The following is a 15,097-nucleotide window of genomic DNA, read 5'->3' on the forward strand; positions in this document are numbered from 1 at the left end:
GAGCACAATGGAGCCAAGCTCAGGTGAACAGTGCCAACTCCAGCCACAGTGTGCAATGCTGGAACCACCAGCAAGCCCTGCACCCACCACCCTGCTCAGGGGCAGATGGATGGATGGGTGGGTGGATGGATGGATGGATGGGTGTCTGGCCCACCATCCTGCTCAGGAATGAGCACAGCCAGCACCACAGAGCCCCTGCTTGACAGTGAGCCTGCCTCCTCAGGCCCCTGGCCCAAGGGAGAAACAGGGAATGCTCTTTCACTCCAAGAGCCCGGTGGCTAATGTCATTCCCCATGCTATGCCAAATAAACCGAGCCAAGGGGATCTCCTGCCTGCCCTTGACCCAGGGATGCTCACACCAGCAGCCTCATGCTTGGAAGCACCAGGAGCATCCTTGCACTCCAAATAACCGAGCCCCCAGTCAGTACCTACACCACACCACAGACATCCCCACAGCCCCGGGGAGGATCCCAATCCCTGGGGTGAGAGCGCCCGAGCCGGGACAGCGCCTGCTCCTTGCTCTGTGCTGGGTCTGACGGGCCGGGCCGAGCGGGACAGAGCGGCCCGGCGGATGCGGGGTAGGGGCCGGGATGCGGAGCGGGAGTCGGGATGCGGGGTGGGAGCCGGGATGCGGAGCGGGAGCCGGGATGCGGGGCGGGAGCCGGGATGCGGGGTGGGAGCCGGGATGCGGGGTGGGAGCCGGGATGCGGGCCGCGCAGCTGAGGCGGGCGCACAATCCCCCTTTCAGCACGTCGCCATGGCAACCCGCCGGCTCGCCGCGGCCGCTCATCCGGCCCCGTTAACCCTCGCCGTTACCCGCCGCCGCCGCGCTCGGCCCCACCCGTTAACCCCCGCCGCGCCCCGCTGCGACGCCCCACGCCGGGACCGCGACCGCAACCGGGACCACCCCCCGCCCCGGGAGCCCCGCCGCCCCCGCGGGGGCCGCCCCCAGCCCCGCGCCGCGGGGCCGGTCCGGTCCGGTCCCGTCCGGCCGCGCTCCCCATCCCGGGCGGCGGCGGGCCGGGCCGTGCGGGGCCGTGCGGGGCGGGGCGGAGCGGGCGCACTCACCGTCGGGGGCGGCGGCGCGGCTGGGCCATGCCGGTGGCGGCGGCGGCTGCTCCGCGCCCCGCGCTCCGCTCAGTCCGGCCCGACCCCGCACCGGGAGCGCGCGGCGCGTGCACGGCGGGGGCGGGCTGGGGAGGGGCCGCACCGCAGCACCCCTTCGCTGCCGCCGCGCTGGCCCGCACCGCCGCCCGGCACCGGCACCGGGCATCCCACGGCCCCGCCGCTGCTCTGGCCGGGCCCGGTACCCCACGCCCCGGCACCCGCACCGCCCGGGTCGCTGCGCCGAGGGGATGCCGCACCCGCCGAGCATCGCGCAGTCCGGTACCGCGCCCTCCGGGTACCGGCACCAGCCGCGTCTGCACCCCCGCTATCCTCGAACCCTGCCCTGCGCACAGCGCCGGCACTGCCCGGCTATCGGTATTCCCACCGTCCCGACCGGGACACCTGCACGCCCTGGGGCACCCCGAACCACCCTAGAAAACTACCCTATCTGTGGGGGTATCCTGGCACGGCCCCGGACATCCCGCACCATCCCGGGCATCCCAAATCCTGCCCCACTGCAGCCTGTGTCTGTCCCAGTCACTCTGCATGGGTCTCCTACACACCCCAGAGCAGCTGGAGCGCCCTGCAGCCCCGGTGTATTTCCCCACGGCCAGGGGAGGAGCCCCTGCTTCTCCTACTGCTCTGCAGTGCCCAGCGGGTCCAGGGAGGATTCAGCAGGTACCTAGTGTGGGATGCCCCAACCCAGCCTCAGCCTTGGGGCCCGGTGCAGCCTCTGCCACCTGTCCATTCCCTGCCGTGCACTGGCCTGCAGGGTATCTTCCCCTCCCACTCGCAGCCTCTCGGCAAGAGCCGCCTCTCCCAGAGCCTGCCTCTGCCCAGAGCAAAGCCACCTCTCTGTTTCAGTCTGGCCTGATGGGATTACAGAAATCATTTGAAACAGGGCAAGGATTTGGGTCCTGATGGATGTGTCTGGTTTCTGCCTCCCTCTGCCATTGCCAAGGTAGCATCAGCTGGGACGCCTCCACAGAGGAGACACTGCTTCCTGTTTGACAGGAGACGCTGTTTCCAGCTTGTGTGGCAGCATGCAAAGGGTCGGCAGTTGTTTTCACTCTCCCACACGCCACTGGCACCCAGTGAACATAAAATGGCAGAGAGATCTCTGCACCTCAGCGCAGGTTGGCCTTTATCTTCCTCAGAGCCTTCCAGCTGCTGCTTCAGAGCCGGTTAGAGTTTTCCTGCCTCTCCTGCCCAGCTCTCTCTCCAAGGGACTGCTTGCTGGTGGTCAGCAGCTTGACTGTGTTGCTGGCCCGTTATTCACAGGGTGAGCTGCAAGCTGCCAGCCTGTACACCTTTTGGCAGGCAACACGGTCCAGCACCATGTGGGATGGATGCACAGCCCTGCTCTGTGCCCACTAGGTTCATCAGCTCAGAGAAGCATCTTGAAGGGGGCCCTGGACTGGTGCTGGGCTGCCCCTCAGCAGGCATGGCTCCAGGCATGGCTCCCTGGGTCCTGCTGCCCAGAATAGGGTGATGGTGCACGTCTGCAGTGGTGCCTTGTGGCCCAGTCCCCACCACGAGCACTGTGGGAGGGTTGGGTACTCAGCTGCTCCACTGCCAGCTTCAGCTGCTTGAGTGAGCAGTGATCGATTTTCTTGCACAACATCAGCTCTGACAGTGCCTGACAAGACACCTCTGCCCAGGGCACGGTCCACGGGGACCGTCTGTGCCAGGCTGCTGGGTGGGGTGGGTGCGTGGGGCACAGCATGCTCCAGCCCACCCATCACCCTCATGAGTCAAGATTCGTGTAACCTCGGGTTTCTCCCCGCATGCTGGGCACACCCCGTGTGGCAGCGCCTGCACACAGCACCTGAGGGCTCTGCTCAGGCAGCTTCTGGGGCTGGTCCCCAGCGTCAGGAAGGCCAGCATCAAACGCACACTCACACAGGCACACCCCACCCCCTTCCTGGACTGGTGGCCAGAGAAGGGCAGCTGAGTGCATTACTCAATGGGCAGCGCGTATTAAAATGCCCCCGGTCGCCTCTGGCTCTGTCACAAGCAGCGTTTAGCCACGACTCGGAGAAGGAGCAGAAGGGCTGGAAGCTGTCAGACCTGCTTAAAACGGCCGCGGCTCAGTGCTAATGTGCAGCACAGCAGCGGCAGCTGCAAGGCACACAGCCAGGCCAGGCAGAGCTCAGCTCCCCAGACAGCCCTGTGCTGTGACCAGGGCTTGCCCTGGTCCCCACGTCCCCCTGCAGGCTCCTGCACCCACTGGAAACCTCTGGACAGCCATCCAGAGTCGCGTGGGATCTTGGGGGCAGTGGCAGCCCTGGGTCTGTCACCACAACAGAGCTCCGGCGTCCTGCTCATACCACACAGACCTGGACTGTCAAGCAGCAGACACAGCTGGGGGAAGCCTTTTGCCAGAGGAGGAGCAGGGCCAGCGCTGTCGCTGGGCCATGCAATAGAGAATCCCGCGGTAGCAGGCACCTGGCCGGCAGGGAGGGACATGTACATCCCCTTTTCCCAGGGAGGTAGGGTGATTCCTGGGATGCTTTCACCTGATCCCCGCGACTCTGACGAGCACCCAGCTGGAGATCAGCACCCGTGTTCTCCTGCTGCAGCACCCCAGTCCTGCCACAGCTGCCGTGCAAGCGGCACCCACTGCACCCCTGCCCGGATCCCCGCGGCTGTGCTGCCTTTGCCACCCCGCTCCGGCTGCTGCAGAGCCGCCCCCCTCCCACCTCCGGCGCGGCAGCGATGCAGAAGGAGCATCCAAGATGCCGCTTGGCGCAGGCTCAGCTGCCTCCCGGGGCCGGCAGAGGAGGGGGCTGTCGGCCATGACCGCACACACCACGAAAAGGGGTATGTTCTAGGCAGGGGCAGTGCCCAGTGTCCCCAGGCTGTGGCTCCGCTGGCGCCGGGGCGCTCCCTGTCCCCACCCCCGGCAGGATGGGGGAACACAGCCCTGCTCCATCCGCAGCCATGGGTCCCTCGGAGCAGGGTCCAGCTGACACTGCCAGGGCCCAGAGCAGGGCTGCCACCTCGGGGGTCACCAAGCATGGGCTGCAGGCAGACAGAGCCCCTGGAGCAGATGAGGACCCAGCAGCCAGCTCCGGGCTGGGCCCCAGCCTGATCCTCATGGAAAGGGACAAGCAGGGACGCACACACATCTGTCCGCAGGAATGAGAGAGTCCTCTCCACCAGGCCTGGCCAGCAACACTTTCCAAGGCACCTGCAGCCACATGGCAGGAGCCTGGCAGAGGTGCAGGGGCAACACAGTTTGGGGAGGAGCAGGGCACAGCGGGCTGTGGTGCCAGGCCCCACACCTGCTCCCAGGGAGGAAAGGGCTCAGCTTGCCTTCATGCTGTGGCCTACCCTACAGAACTGTGTGCCCTCAGATGAAGATTCAGTGCAGCTCTGCTGAGTCCTTGTGAGCCTCACTCTATACCACACAGATGGGACAGAAGGCAGATGCTGGTCAAGAAAAGCTACCACAGGAACCACAGAACAAACTGATGAGGAAGAACCAAAGATGGAAGAAAGGTGGTGGTGGCTTCCAGGTTCAATAGAGAGCACAGAGCACTAGGAGCAGACCCCATGCCAGCAGGCTGCACTAGCCAGGTCAGAAGTTGAGAATGCGTTATGTTACCCATGCAGAGAAAGCAGTGGGGCTGTCAAGAAGGAGTTAACAGAGGAGCCTTGGTGCTCATCAGCCAAACCTTGCTGTGATGGGGAACAAGAAGCAGCACTGTGAGTGCACTTGGTCTGCAGCTCCTCCTAGACTGCAGAGGTAATGAGCTGAGATCTCAGTAACTGCTGTGGTGGGAAAGCTGGGCTTCTTAGAGCTCACAATTACCCTGAAACAGAACTTCCTCTTTGCTTTATACCTCTGTCCTGGTGGAACATGCCACAGACTGCCAGTAAAGCTCTTAATCAACATATAAATCCTACAAAGCTTGCACAAACCCTTGCACGTATGTGAACAGCAGCTTATGAAACAAACAGGGAAGAAAGGCTTTCCTTCCCAAACCAAATTGTTTAGCCTTCACAAACGCTGAAAATGCAGACATAAGTTCTATTGAGAAAGAGATAAAGACCATGTGTGGAGGTGCTGCTTGGCTGTACTGGGAGGAGTGCTGAGGAGGAAAGGGAGGCTCTGAATACACACTCAGTTTGCAAAGTAAGCTCTCTGTATTCATCCGAGAATGTCTGCAGTATGGAGTTCATCTGGTATAAATAAAGTACAAAATTTTACAATGTCTTAATCATTATTTTAACAAAAATACTAAAAACTGAGTAAAAACTGAAACCAAAGTGGGAAGGGAGACTATCAGCCACAAGGGATCTCCATAAACATTTGTAGAAATCGGATAGTAAAAACACTTTCTCTGTACAATAAAACCCTCCTCCTGGCATCTCCCTGTGAGAACAGACAGCAGCAGCACTGGAGGCACAGGCCCAAGGACAGAGGTTGGGACTGCCCCAGGGGTTGTGGGTCAGGCTGAAGAGGCTGTATCCATCCATCCACAGTGGTGTCTCCCTCCTGGATCAGGCTGAAGGTGCCACAGATCAGTAGCGTCCAAATGGGTTGTTGTTCTGCTGTGTCTGTGTATCTGTTGAGGTCAAGACAGAGTTAGACAAGTCACAAGTTTAGTTCACACAAGAAATCCCCCTCCCTACCAAAGCTGAATGAGGAGTGTGTCACAGCCCATGAGAAGAAAAAATATAACTCTGCTCTGCACATCTGTCTGAGGCTTTGGGCAGCAGCACAGCCAGGATCCCACATTCTCTGAGGAAGACACAGATATGTGCCAGTCCTGATCCCGATGCTTCTCCAGAGATCTCTGTGTCTCTCATGGTAGAATTGGAGGACCATAACACAGCCCTGAAAGGAGGCAGCTAGCTGGGAGGATCAGTTTATGGATTAATTATTTCTGGTTTTAAAAGAAAATCAGCCCTATAAGACTGCACAACTCCTGCAGCCATACAAAGCTGCTCAGCCAGCTAGTGCCACTCATCCTAAGGCACACAGGAACCAGAGTTAGGCTTCAGAGACAATTATCCTGGCTCCCTGTCAGTATCTCAGTACAAATGAAGTACAGCCCCAAAGGACTTCCAGATGGCACAAAAAAAGGCAGGAAAAAAAGTAAAGTTACATTCAAGAACTTCATGAACTTCCGAACTGTTGGGACTGATGTTCTGTGATTTATAGTGCTCACAGTATACCTGAGCACCAGTTTGTTTTTTTTTCCCAAAACCACATCAACATGTTTGACATTAAATCAGACTAAGTAAAAGGAGATGAGTGTAACCTGGATGGCCTGCCACCTTCCCAACTCTGCTGGACGTTCAGGTATTCCCTGGAGCCTCCTAATGCAGCCTATGCTGGGCCCAAAGTATCCTTGTCCCCTCCTACAGGCTGCTCTTGGTTTACACCTCCTGTTTTCCACTCCACCCCAGATACTACAAATAAGAACTCCAGATGCTTCCAGGGGGAGTTGATGCAAACCCAAGGAAGCAGCATGGAAGCTGCCTGCTGACACATGGCTGCACTGGACCCACACATCTGTTCTATTTACAACAGCTCCATTTGCTGAAGAAACAGGATACAAAAATAAGGCTATTCTGCTATATTCAGATTCTTCTATGAGGCGTTCCTACACTTGAGTGTCCTGTTGGGATCTTTTGGCACAGACTTGTGGTTTGTGAATCAGGCTAGTGGGAAACTTAGCATATTAAAACTCATTAATACTTCTGGTTTGGGGAGTTCTTTTTGGTCACAAGGACTAAGGATTTTCCATCAGGGAACAAGTATAAGCACAATTTCCAAGTCTCCCACTCCACACATCACCACATCCAGCACAGTCTCACACTCACTGCAAAAAAACCCAACCGTGTGGTCTGTTTCTGGGCATTTCCACCATTTTTATGGTAGAAAAGCCTGTGAGGTGACAGAAGACAGTGACAGCAGGCCATTCAAAATGGAACAGCAGAGACACTGGATTCTGTTTCTTGATCCTCCAGCCAGTAATTCAATATAGATTATAGGAATACAGTGACAGATTGAACACCATCTATGCCATTACCCTGTCATGACAGCAGCCATGAAAGCCCACAGACCACCACGAACACAGCAAGTGTGCAGCTACACTTCCCAGAGTACCCTTCCTGCCTTCAAGAAGCCTTGTCCTGGTCACAACACAACCACAGTATCCCTGGGTCATCCACCAAGTGAGTGTTCCAGGATTACACCCTTCCTGTGCCCCTCAGAGGTCACCTGCAGCAGAGAAAACACCCCCAAACAATTTAAAGCTGCACACCGGATCCCTTCAGGAAAGCTATGTGGCAGTCCCTACAAAGGCTCAGCTCCCTCATCCCTCTGCAGGCAGCAGGAGGAAGGTCTGGAAGGTTGCTAACAATCTGGCAAGCACTGCCCACCCTGCTGCCGTGCCCCTTGGGCTGGTAGCTCTAATTCTTGATGTCACCTCCCTGCCAGCATCACTTATGGCCTCAGACAGACGGTCTGGCTCAGCCTTGCTACATCAGAGTACCTGCAATAGAAAACAGCAGGGAGGACACTAGCAACAGGATCAAGAACACTCAGGCTTACTGGAAAGCTGCTGCTGAAGCTGTCGAACCAGAGCAGCTGTTTGCTGCTGCTGCTGTGTCTGCTGAAGGCCCTGGCGCTGGAACTGCAAAGAGAGAAACACAGTCAGAGCCACACCACCTGGCTGGCAGCCTCAGCATTCACACAAGCCCTGGGAAGCTCAGGGAAGGAGAAAGCAGGTGAAACAGTTGGGTTTGTGCTGGATTATCACATCCCTCTGGCTCTGAGGGAACACTCACAATGGGCTGCTGGGGGGGAAGAGCCTGCATCCCCAGCCCCGGGGGCTGGCCCTGCGCCTGTGGCTGAGGCACTGTGGACACCTGGGGCTGCTGCTGGGGCTGGGGCTGTGGTGGCTGGGGCTGCTGCTGCTGCTGTTGCTGCTGCTGTTGTTGTTGTTGCTGCTGTTGCTGCTGCTGCTGTGAAGACAAAAGAGAAGGGACCATCAGGGAACCGTCAGGGCAACCTACGCAGCAACAGGGCACAGGAAGGGCTTAAGGAGGAAGGGTGTTCCATGCAGTAACATACACTCTTAAACCGTTTTCCTTACAGGTTCCTAAATTACCCAAGTTTCACCAGGACTCTGCCCCAGGCTGAGAAATAGCAAGAAATATAGGGACAGCAACAAAGTATTCTGCAAGATGAGTGCTGACAGATGGCAGGAAGAGGACTCCCTGTCATAACCTGGTCATTACCAGGCAATTACTAGGAGCAAACGAGGTACAAGAATAGAAAGCAACTAAGAACTCAAGAGGTTGGCTGGTTCATCTCTTGCCTCCTAGTTAAGATCAATACTGACTTCACTGACTATTTGCCTGAGTTGCTCTCAAATTCTTTCCAGAGGTAGCAACGAAGCTCCTATACCCTTCCTACACAATCCACTCCAGGTCACAGTTACTCCTACTATTGGAGTTTACCCTAATCTCTACCCTGAATCTCATATGTTATGTTTTAAGGCCATTTCTTTTCCTACAGCCAAGGGATAAGAAGAGATAAAGGGGGGTTTGGCTTCCTTTTTTTTCAAGATAAAAAATTTGGAGTTCTCTCTCCTCTTGTCTTTGCCTCTCTAATGTGATGCCCAGCTATTTCAGACCTTCCTTCTCAGTCATATCCCCCCAACTCTTTGATCCATCGTGCTGCCCTTTCCTGCCAGTCATGCCAGCTGGTGTTCCACTTCAATAAAAGGATGCAGATAAAACTGGATGCAGTGCTCAAACCCAGATCTTTACAGACCTAGTTATGGTGAGAAGAATGTTCAGTGTGTTGGAGTCAGAATATACCCAGAAATCTCATGGGGCTTTTTTATTTCTCCCAATTTTCAGACAATTCTCCCATCTTCCAATGTAGGTTTTAACCCTCTAGATCAAAAGAAGAATTTCTAGCAGAAACAGAACACTACTAATGTTATCATAACAACCCAATGTGGTGATGGCATGTACAGTTCCCACCACTGGCTCAAAGGGGCAAGGTTCAAACCTTGAACAGACTCTGAAAACAGACACAAATACAATCAGGAGAACGGACAGTATCTTATGAAAGAAGGCTAGAAAAACCTGACCTATGGAACCTGCAAGTCCTCCCGAGGAATACACTGGGTAAACACCACAGAGAAAGAACAGCCAGTAAACAGCAGGACACAGTGGACAATAAAATTCATACAAGAACCAGTCACAAACACACTGAGGCTTGGATCAAGGAGTCAAGACAAAGGGAGTGAGTTTCTACAGCAGCCTTCCAACCTCCACCTTAAACCAGTTTGGTCACTTTGGTTCTTGGAACTGATGCTATGACTTGGGTACACAAGAAAGCAGATGACTGACTAAATGAGCCAGGACACCCCTCCCAATTTCACGTCCTACCTGCTTGCAACACCTGCCTACCAACCCATGCAAGACACACCAAAAAGCAACCCATCCTTTCCTACAAGCCACTGCATCATGAAAGTCAGTTCTAGCACCAGGAGTCTGTTCTACATCTGGCATGGCTCTGGTAACACAGTAACAGGGGAGATCTTGGGCACTCCACCTTTGTGGGTTTTTTAAGCAACCAAGCAAAGTCAGCTAAAAGCTGAAGGTATACATGAAGTTACTGAGCTAGGAGAAGTGTTAGCAATTTGTCTGAGGCATGTTCTTCAAAATATGAGTGATGGAGAATGCTAAAAGAAACCAAGTGAACAGTCAGGGGGTGCTACTCATCAAAAGGGCTAAAAGCTGCTGACCATGCTAGAGGCAGTTCTCTTGTCCAGTGCAAGGCAGCAATTCTCAAATACTGCTGACTGCAGCTCTCTGCAGCAACCACTGTCTCACTCAGGCCACTCTCTGAACACAAAGACTCAGCACTCTGTGCCATGTGAAGTCTCTCCATATTCCACAGGTTTGCTAGGTCTTGTCATAAGGTATCAGATTCACCAATTAAACTATTTCTGTTTCTCTGTCAATTCAGTACATTTCTATAACTCCAAGAGATGTATCTGTATTACATATAAGTATTTAATATTCATAAGACCATAATGCAAATCCATGGAATACTCATATTTGTTGACATGTGCCTGTGAACTTCTTTGAACCTAGGGAGTTGGGTCTAACAGGTGACTTTGGATCAGTTTTTCACCAAACACTGTTAGAAATGGAGTATATGGACTAATCCATACCAGATTTTCTGCCATTGGAAACGGCAAACAACACTTATTTTGATCTTGAGAAATGCAGATATGCCCCTAAAAATGATCTTGAACTACTTTACCTGCTCTTGTGTGGGCAGGGAGGATTTTCCCTTTGTTTCTGGCTCCTGCCATACTCCTACAACAGCTAACTTTCTGCACAGTTTATTGGCTCAGCTGGAGCAGGGAAAGGTGGGATAGAGGCCACAGAGGCCTGAACAGACCTTTACTGCTACTAACTTCCTTTTAGCTCGTGCTGGGTGACTGGCACAAGGCAGTGCAGTGTCTCCATCAGGAGTGGGCAGCTCTAAGGAAGGGAGAACTGCCGTCTGTAGCAAATTACTACAGCAGCCCCAACAGAGCCGATATCCTTCCTGACATAGAGGGGCAGAGGTAAGCAGCTTTGGACAAGCCTCCTCCAGCTCTAGCAGCCTTCCTCCTGTCAGTAACCACTCACCCTCAGCATCTGCTGTTGCTGCTGCTGCCTCAGGTACTGCTGCTGCTGCTGGTCAGGAAGTATCTGGCTGGGTCGAATTCCTGAGGGGACTCCCTGTGGCCCCAAATGGTTCATCCCACTCATCATGGGGGTCTGCTGTATTGACTGGTGAGGAAACCTGCAAGAGAAGAGGACAAGCTCATGGAGGAAAACATTAAAAGGCAGCCAGCTTTAATCCAAACACAACTTCTGCCATCAATAAGACAGCCCAAACAGCCCTCTGCAATCCATGCTGTCTCTCTGCAGAAAGGTGAGGGGCACCAGGGCCTCCCAAGGGTTTAATCCAACCTCTTTTTCTAAAAGCCTTAAGTAACAGTCCTCATCCCACTGTTCTGCATGGTTTCCCTGCTGGATTTATGCGTGCTCAGGAGCAATAGAAATCTCAGATCTAGCCCTTTGATGGTGATCTGCTGGCTGGATTTGAAACCAAAACTATGATTTTACCAGATAATTTTTCTCATACTTCTCTATTCCATTTTTCTCTGAATGGTAACACTGTTTCCTGCCTGCAACTAACATTTCCAAATTGCATTCTGTCTCTCTGTTTCTTCCCAGGACTGAAAGCTGGATAAAGATATTCCTCTGAGGGTGCAAATGACACGGATGCTGCATAACACAGCATGGAGAACAGGGTTTTCACAGACTGGTGTTAGGGTTGTCTGAGCAGAGCAGGGAAGCCCTTGATGAAATACAGCTTATTAAGACCCCGTAGGGCAGGAGATACCTCTGTGTGTTGCTCAAGGTGTGCCCATAGCCAGGGGCCTGCTGGTGCACGTAGCCACTTGGTCTCTGCTGCATCTGTCTAACAGGATCCACTAGAGCAGGATTAGAGCTGGGGTGGGAATTCTGATAGGGCTGGCTAGAATAGGTAGGAGGTACCATCGTGCCTGACTGGGAGGGGTGCTGCTGAAGGCCTATGTGGGAGACGTAAGGAGTGTAACCCTGAAATGAAACAAAAAGCCTTTTTCAGTCACAGGGTAAGGTAGAAAAGAGAATCTGGAACACAGGACATCAGCCTCCTGTGAATACTGTCACAAGGAAGCTCATCAAGGAGGGAGAAAAGCCAAACGTTTGCAGGATTCAGCAGCAAGAATAACACTGCTGCCCTGTGCTGGAGCCAGATTCCAGCCCTACCTGTGAACTGCCACCTACCTGGGAGGGCTGCAGTGCTCCATAGGACGGTGTCGGAGCCATCTGGCGCACAGGCTGCTGGCTCATTATGCCCTGGCCCTGCTGGAAGGCAACAGAGAAACGCTTTTCCCGACATCTCCAAGGGGCAGGAACACTGCTGCTCTCTCCTCAGCAGCTCCCACCAAACCAGACAAGTACCTTCACTGCTTAGCCTACAAGGTTGCTGCACAGCAGGCATATGTTCATGACTTCTCCCTCACCCTGACCTGGGACAAACAGGCCACTAAAAAACATGCCACCCCGCAGCCAGGACATGCCCCTCTCATCACCCAGCAGCCACAGATGCCCCAGAACCCTTCAGGGACAGCCTCCCCCCAGCTGCTAGTGACATGGGCCCACAAAGCAGGTGGCACCAGAGGAACAGACATGAAGCAACATCTTTTCACAGAAGACAGAGTTGGGCAGTTCTGGCTAGAAGGGACAGCACCAAACAGCTTGGGCTTGCTATTCTGTGCAGTCAGCAAGAGCATAGCTCTGACTTACCAACTTTGCTTGAAGCTGCTGCCTCAGGATCTGTCCCTGGGATACTGGAGGCTGCTGCCTGTACACTGCTGGCTTGTAGGAGGGGTCAATGCCCATCATGCTCCCCATCCCTGGAGGCAGCACACCACTATATGGAGGACGACTCTGAACCAGTTTTCCCAGTGGCATGCGCACAGGTCTGTAGGACGTATCCAGGCGAGGGCCACCTACAAGAGAAACAGGCTGCCTAGTCACAGGCTATTGGTGCACCTCATAGCTCCACAATGACTGTTCATCACTGTATCTAGAAGTGACAGGCAAAAGGACAAAGTGTAGGGCCCTGCATAGGGCCATCCCACAGAAGAGGCTCTTACAGGAGGTTCCCAAAGAGGTACATTATGCTCAGCTCTCCTTTGCACCTACCTGCTGGAAGAGGCTGATTCTGGGCATAGAGACCCACTGGTGAGGGCCCATATGCCAGCCTTGACATCGTGCTTCCTGACTGGTGATGCAAGAGATCTGTAGGCATACCCACTCCGTAGGAAACCCCTCGGCTGGGGCCCAACACAAAGTCCTGCAAAGACAAAGGAATAAGAAATATCAATATGCACTGGGAATACCTGAATGGATGAAGAGTATGAAAGGGTTGCAAAGGCCAAAGGAGGAAACCCGGAATGCTATCTGACCTGGGCAGCCTCCTTCCCTCCCATCAGGGATTAAGAAAATGTCTGCCCTGCCTCAGGCTAGAGAGAGCAGGATAGAGCTCCAGCACTCCCAGCTGAGAGGAAACATATCACATCTTCACCCTTACACCACTCTCAGGCTCCTTAGGAAGACTCTAGAGAGTGTTCTGTGACTAGGAATGGTGGACACAGCTGCTGGGCACTCCATTACCTCAGTTTTGTTGGCAGATTGGTTGCGTTTCTTGGTTTTGCTCTGTTTCTTCTTGCGTTCTTCAGTAGAGGCGGCAGGATTGGAGCTTGATTTGTCAGCCTTGGCTGGTTCTGCAGCTTTCTTCTCTGGCTCTAAAGCCACAGGTGTTGGAGGCTCTTCCTCTTCAGGGGGCAGTGGCAATGGCTCCAGGTAGTAACTGCGGGGCTTGGGTTTCAGGTGTGTGTGATACAGAAGAAGCCTCTGCTGCTCCTCAAACCTGGACACCTTGCGATCCACCCGGACTGTCCCAAACCATCCCCAGGAGAGGGGGGCTGAGTGCTTCAAGCCCTCAAAGAGATCCCAAGGGGAAATCTTCTGCTTTGTAGAGACTTGCAAACCCTTTAAAGCAAAAGAGATAAGAACCTCCAAGTCCCTGTTGTTATTCCTGTGAGGGTAAAGGAAACCATTCTTTCTTTGGGCTCTACTCCAGATCTCTCAGTAAACAGCCTGAGCCCTCACCCTAAAGGTCCTTTCTCTTCCAGGTGGCAAAGCAGTCATTTCTAGAGGCCTTCATCAACAACTGCCAGTCTCCCTCATCCCACCTCTGCAGTCTCCTGGCACTGCCCAGTAATTTTTGTGACAGGGATTATGTGCGTCTCTTTATGCTTTATATAACCGTAAGTACAAAATCAAAGTTTGATTAACATCTCAGGCCACAGCAGCATGTATCACCAAGCATTAACACCCAGCTTTGCCCTTTTTGGACATGGGTATGAGCTGTCTGTGTGCAGCCAGCCACTTCAAGGCTGTCAGGGAACAAGGCATTGCACATAGATGCCTCTCAAGCTGTGCAGACTTAAGGCATCAGAGGACAAGGTGACACCTGCACTCAGGAGCTGTGATACAGACAAAAACGCTTCACTTACCTCCTTCTTGAAGATGGAATCAAAGCCAGCTATTTTATTGCCTTTAGTGTCAATGAGGGATCCCTGAGGTTCACAGGTGATGACATCTCGGGTCTGCTTGGGAAGTGGCAGTAGCTGTCGCACCTTCTCCAGGCTGTCCGACTGCCGGTCCCCCAGCTCCTTCTGCACAAGTGGAATAGAGAAGACTTGAAGAATTGCTCAGGGAAAACCATCCAAAGCCCACCTATGCCACTCCAGTTTCAGCCTCCACCCCTGCATTATACCTCTCACCTTCACACCCTTCAGCCATAGGGGCCACCCTCACCACTTCATCTGAACACCAGCAACAGGACAGGTACCATTCATGACACAGGCAAATCTGTACAGCAGGACAACCACAACACAGCACACTCTGCTCCCCACACAGGGCCTGGTGTCCCTCACCCTGAGTTTCTTGACAAGATTCATGTATGCCCGCTTGTTCTCCTCCATGCTGCCCTGAGAAATGCTGGACATGTCAGCAGCCAGGGTGCCATTGATGAGAACACTCAGCATATCCAGCACAGTGGTGAAGAGCTCGCTGTTGGTCAGAGCAGAAAGGTCAAGGTCACCTGAGCTCTGCCATCACAGCAACACAAAACATTACATTAGATTGTCAAGAGTACTGCCAACAGTCAGAAGTGCCAGTCTTCCGACTAACCTCCCACACCAATCCTCCTTTTGCTTATATACCACAGGGCTTTCCCACTTGAGTTAAGTGCAGTATCACAGATAAAGACTCCTTTCTATCCATTCAGCATCTCTAAAAAGCAGGTCCAGACTCAGCTCTCCCCTGCATA

General features: G+C 53.9%; 2 protein-coding genes across 8 annotated transcripts in view; both read right to left on the reverse strand.

The window, feature by feature from the left end:
* The window catches only part of NLGN3 (neuroligin 3), a 39,378-nt gene extending 38,222 nt beyond the window's left edge, over positions 1-1,156 (reverse strand). For all 4 annotated transcript variants that reach the window (XM_064669661.1, XM_064669659.1, XM_064669660.1 and 1 more), the window contains exon 1: positions 1,069-1,156. The gene's annotated coding sequence lies outside the window, so the exon portion shown is untranslated. The remainder of the gene's footprint in view (positions 1-1,068) is intronic.
* A 4,080-nt stretch (positions 1,157-5,236) lies between these two features.
* The window catches only part of MED12 (mediator complex subunit 12), a 35,467-nt gene continuing 25,606 nt past the window's right edge, over positions 5,237-15,097 (reverse strand). The window contains exons 34-44 of one of the 4 annotated variants that reach the window (XM_064669640.1): positions 14,703-14,838; positions 14,280-14,441; positions 13,375-13,752; positions 12,904-13,054; positions 12,502-12,707; positions 11,980-12,057; positions 11,552-11,769; positions 10,789-10,945; positions 7,915-8,091; positions 7,679-7,760; positions 5,237-5,681 (exon numbers count right to left, since the gene is read on the reverse strand). In XM_064669640.1, the coding sequence (XP_064525710.1) occupies positions 5,638-5,681; positions 7,679-7,760; positions 7,915-8,091; positions 10,789-10,945; positions 11,552-11,769; positions 11,980-12,057; positions 12,502-12,707; positions 12,904-13,054; positions 13,375-13,752; positions 14,280-14,441; positions 14,703-14,838 (1,789 nt within the window). In that variant the 3' untranslated portion in view covers positions 5,237-5,637. Of the gene's footprint in view, positions 5,682-7,678; positions 7,761-7,914; positions 8,092-10,788; positions 10,946-11,551; positions 11,770-11,979; positions 12,061-12,501; positions 12,708-12,903; positions 13,055-13,374; positions 13,753-14,279; positions 14,442-14,702; positions 14,839-15,097 lie in introns of all 4 variants that reach the window. The other 3 variants (XM_064669639.1, XM_064669638.1, XM_064669641.1) reach the window with 3 other exon arrangements.

This window comes from Pseudopipra pipra, chromosome 13, assembly GCF_036250125.1.
Source record: "Pseudopipra pipra isolate bDixPip1 chromosome 13, bDixPip1.hap1, whole genome shotgun sequence".
Taxonomy (NCBI): Eukaryota; Metazoa; Chordata; class Aves; order Passeriformes; family Pipridae; genus Pseudopipra; species Pseudopipra pipra.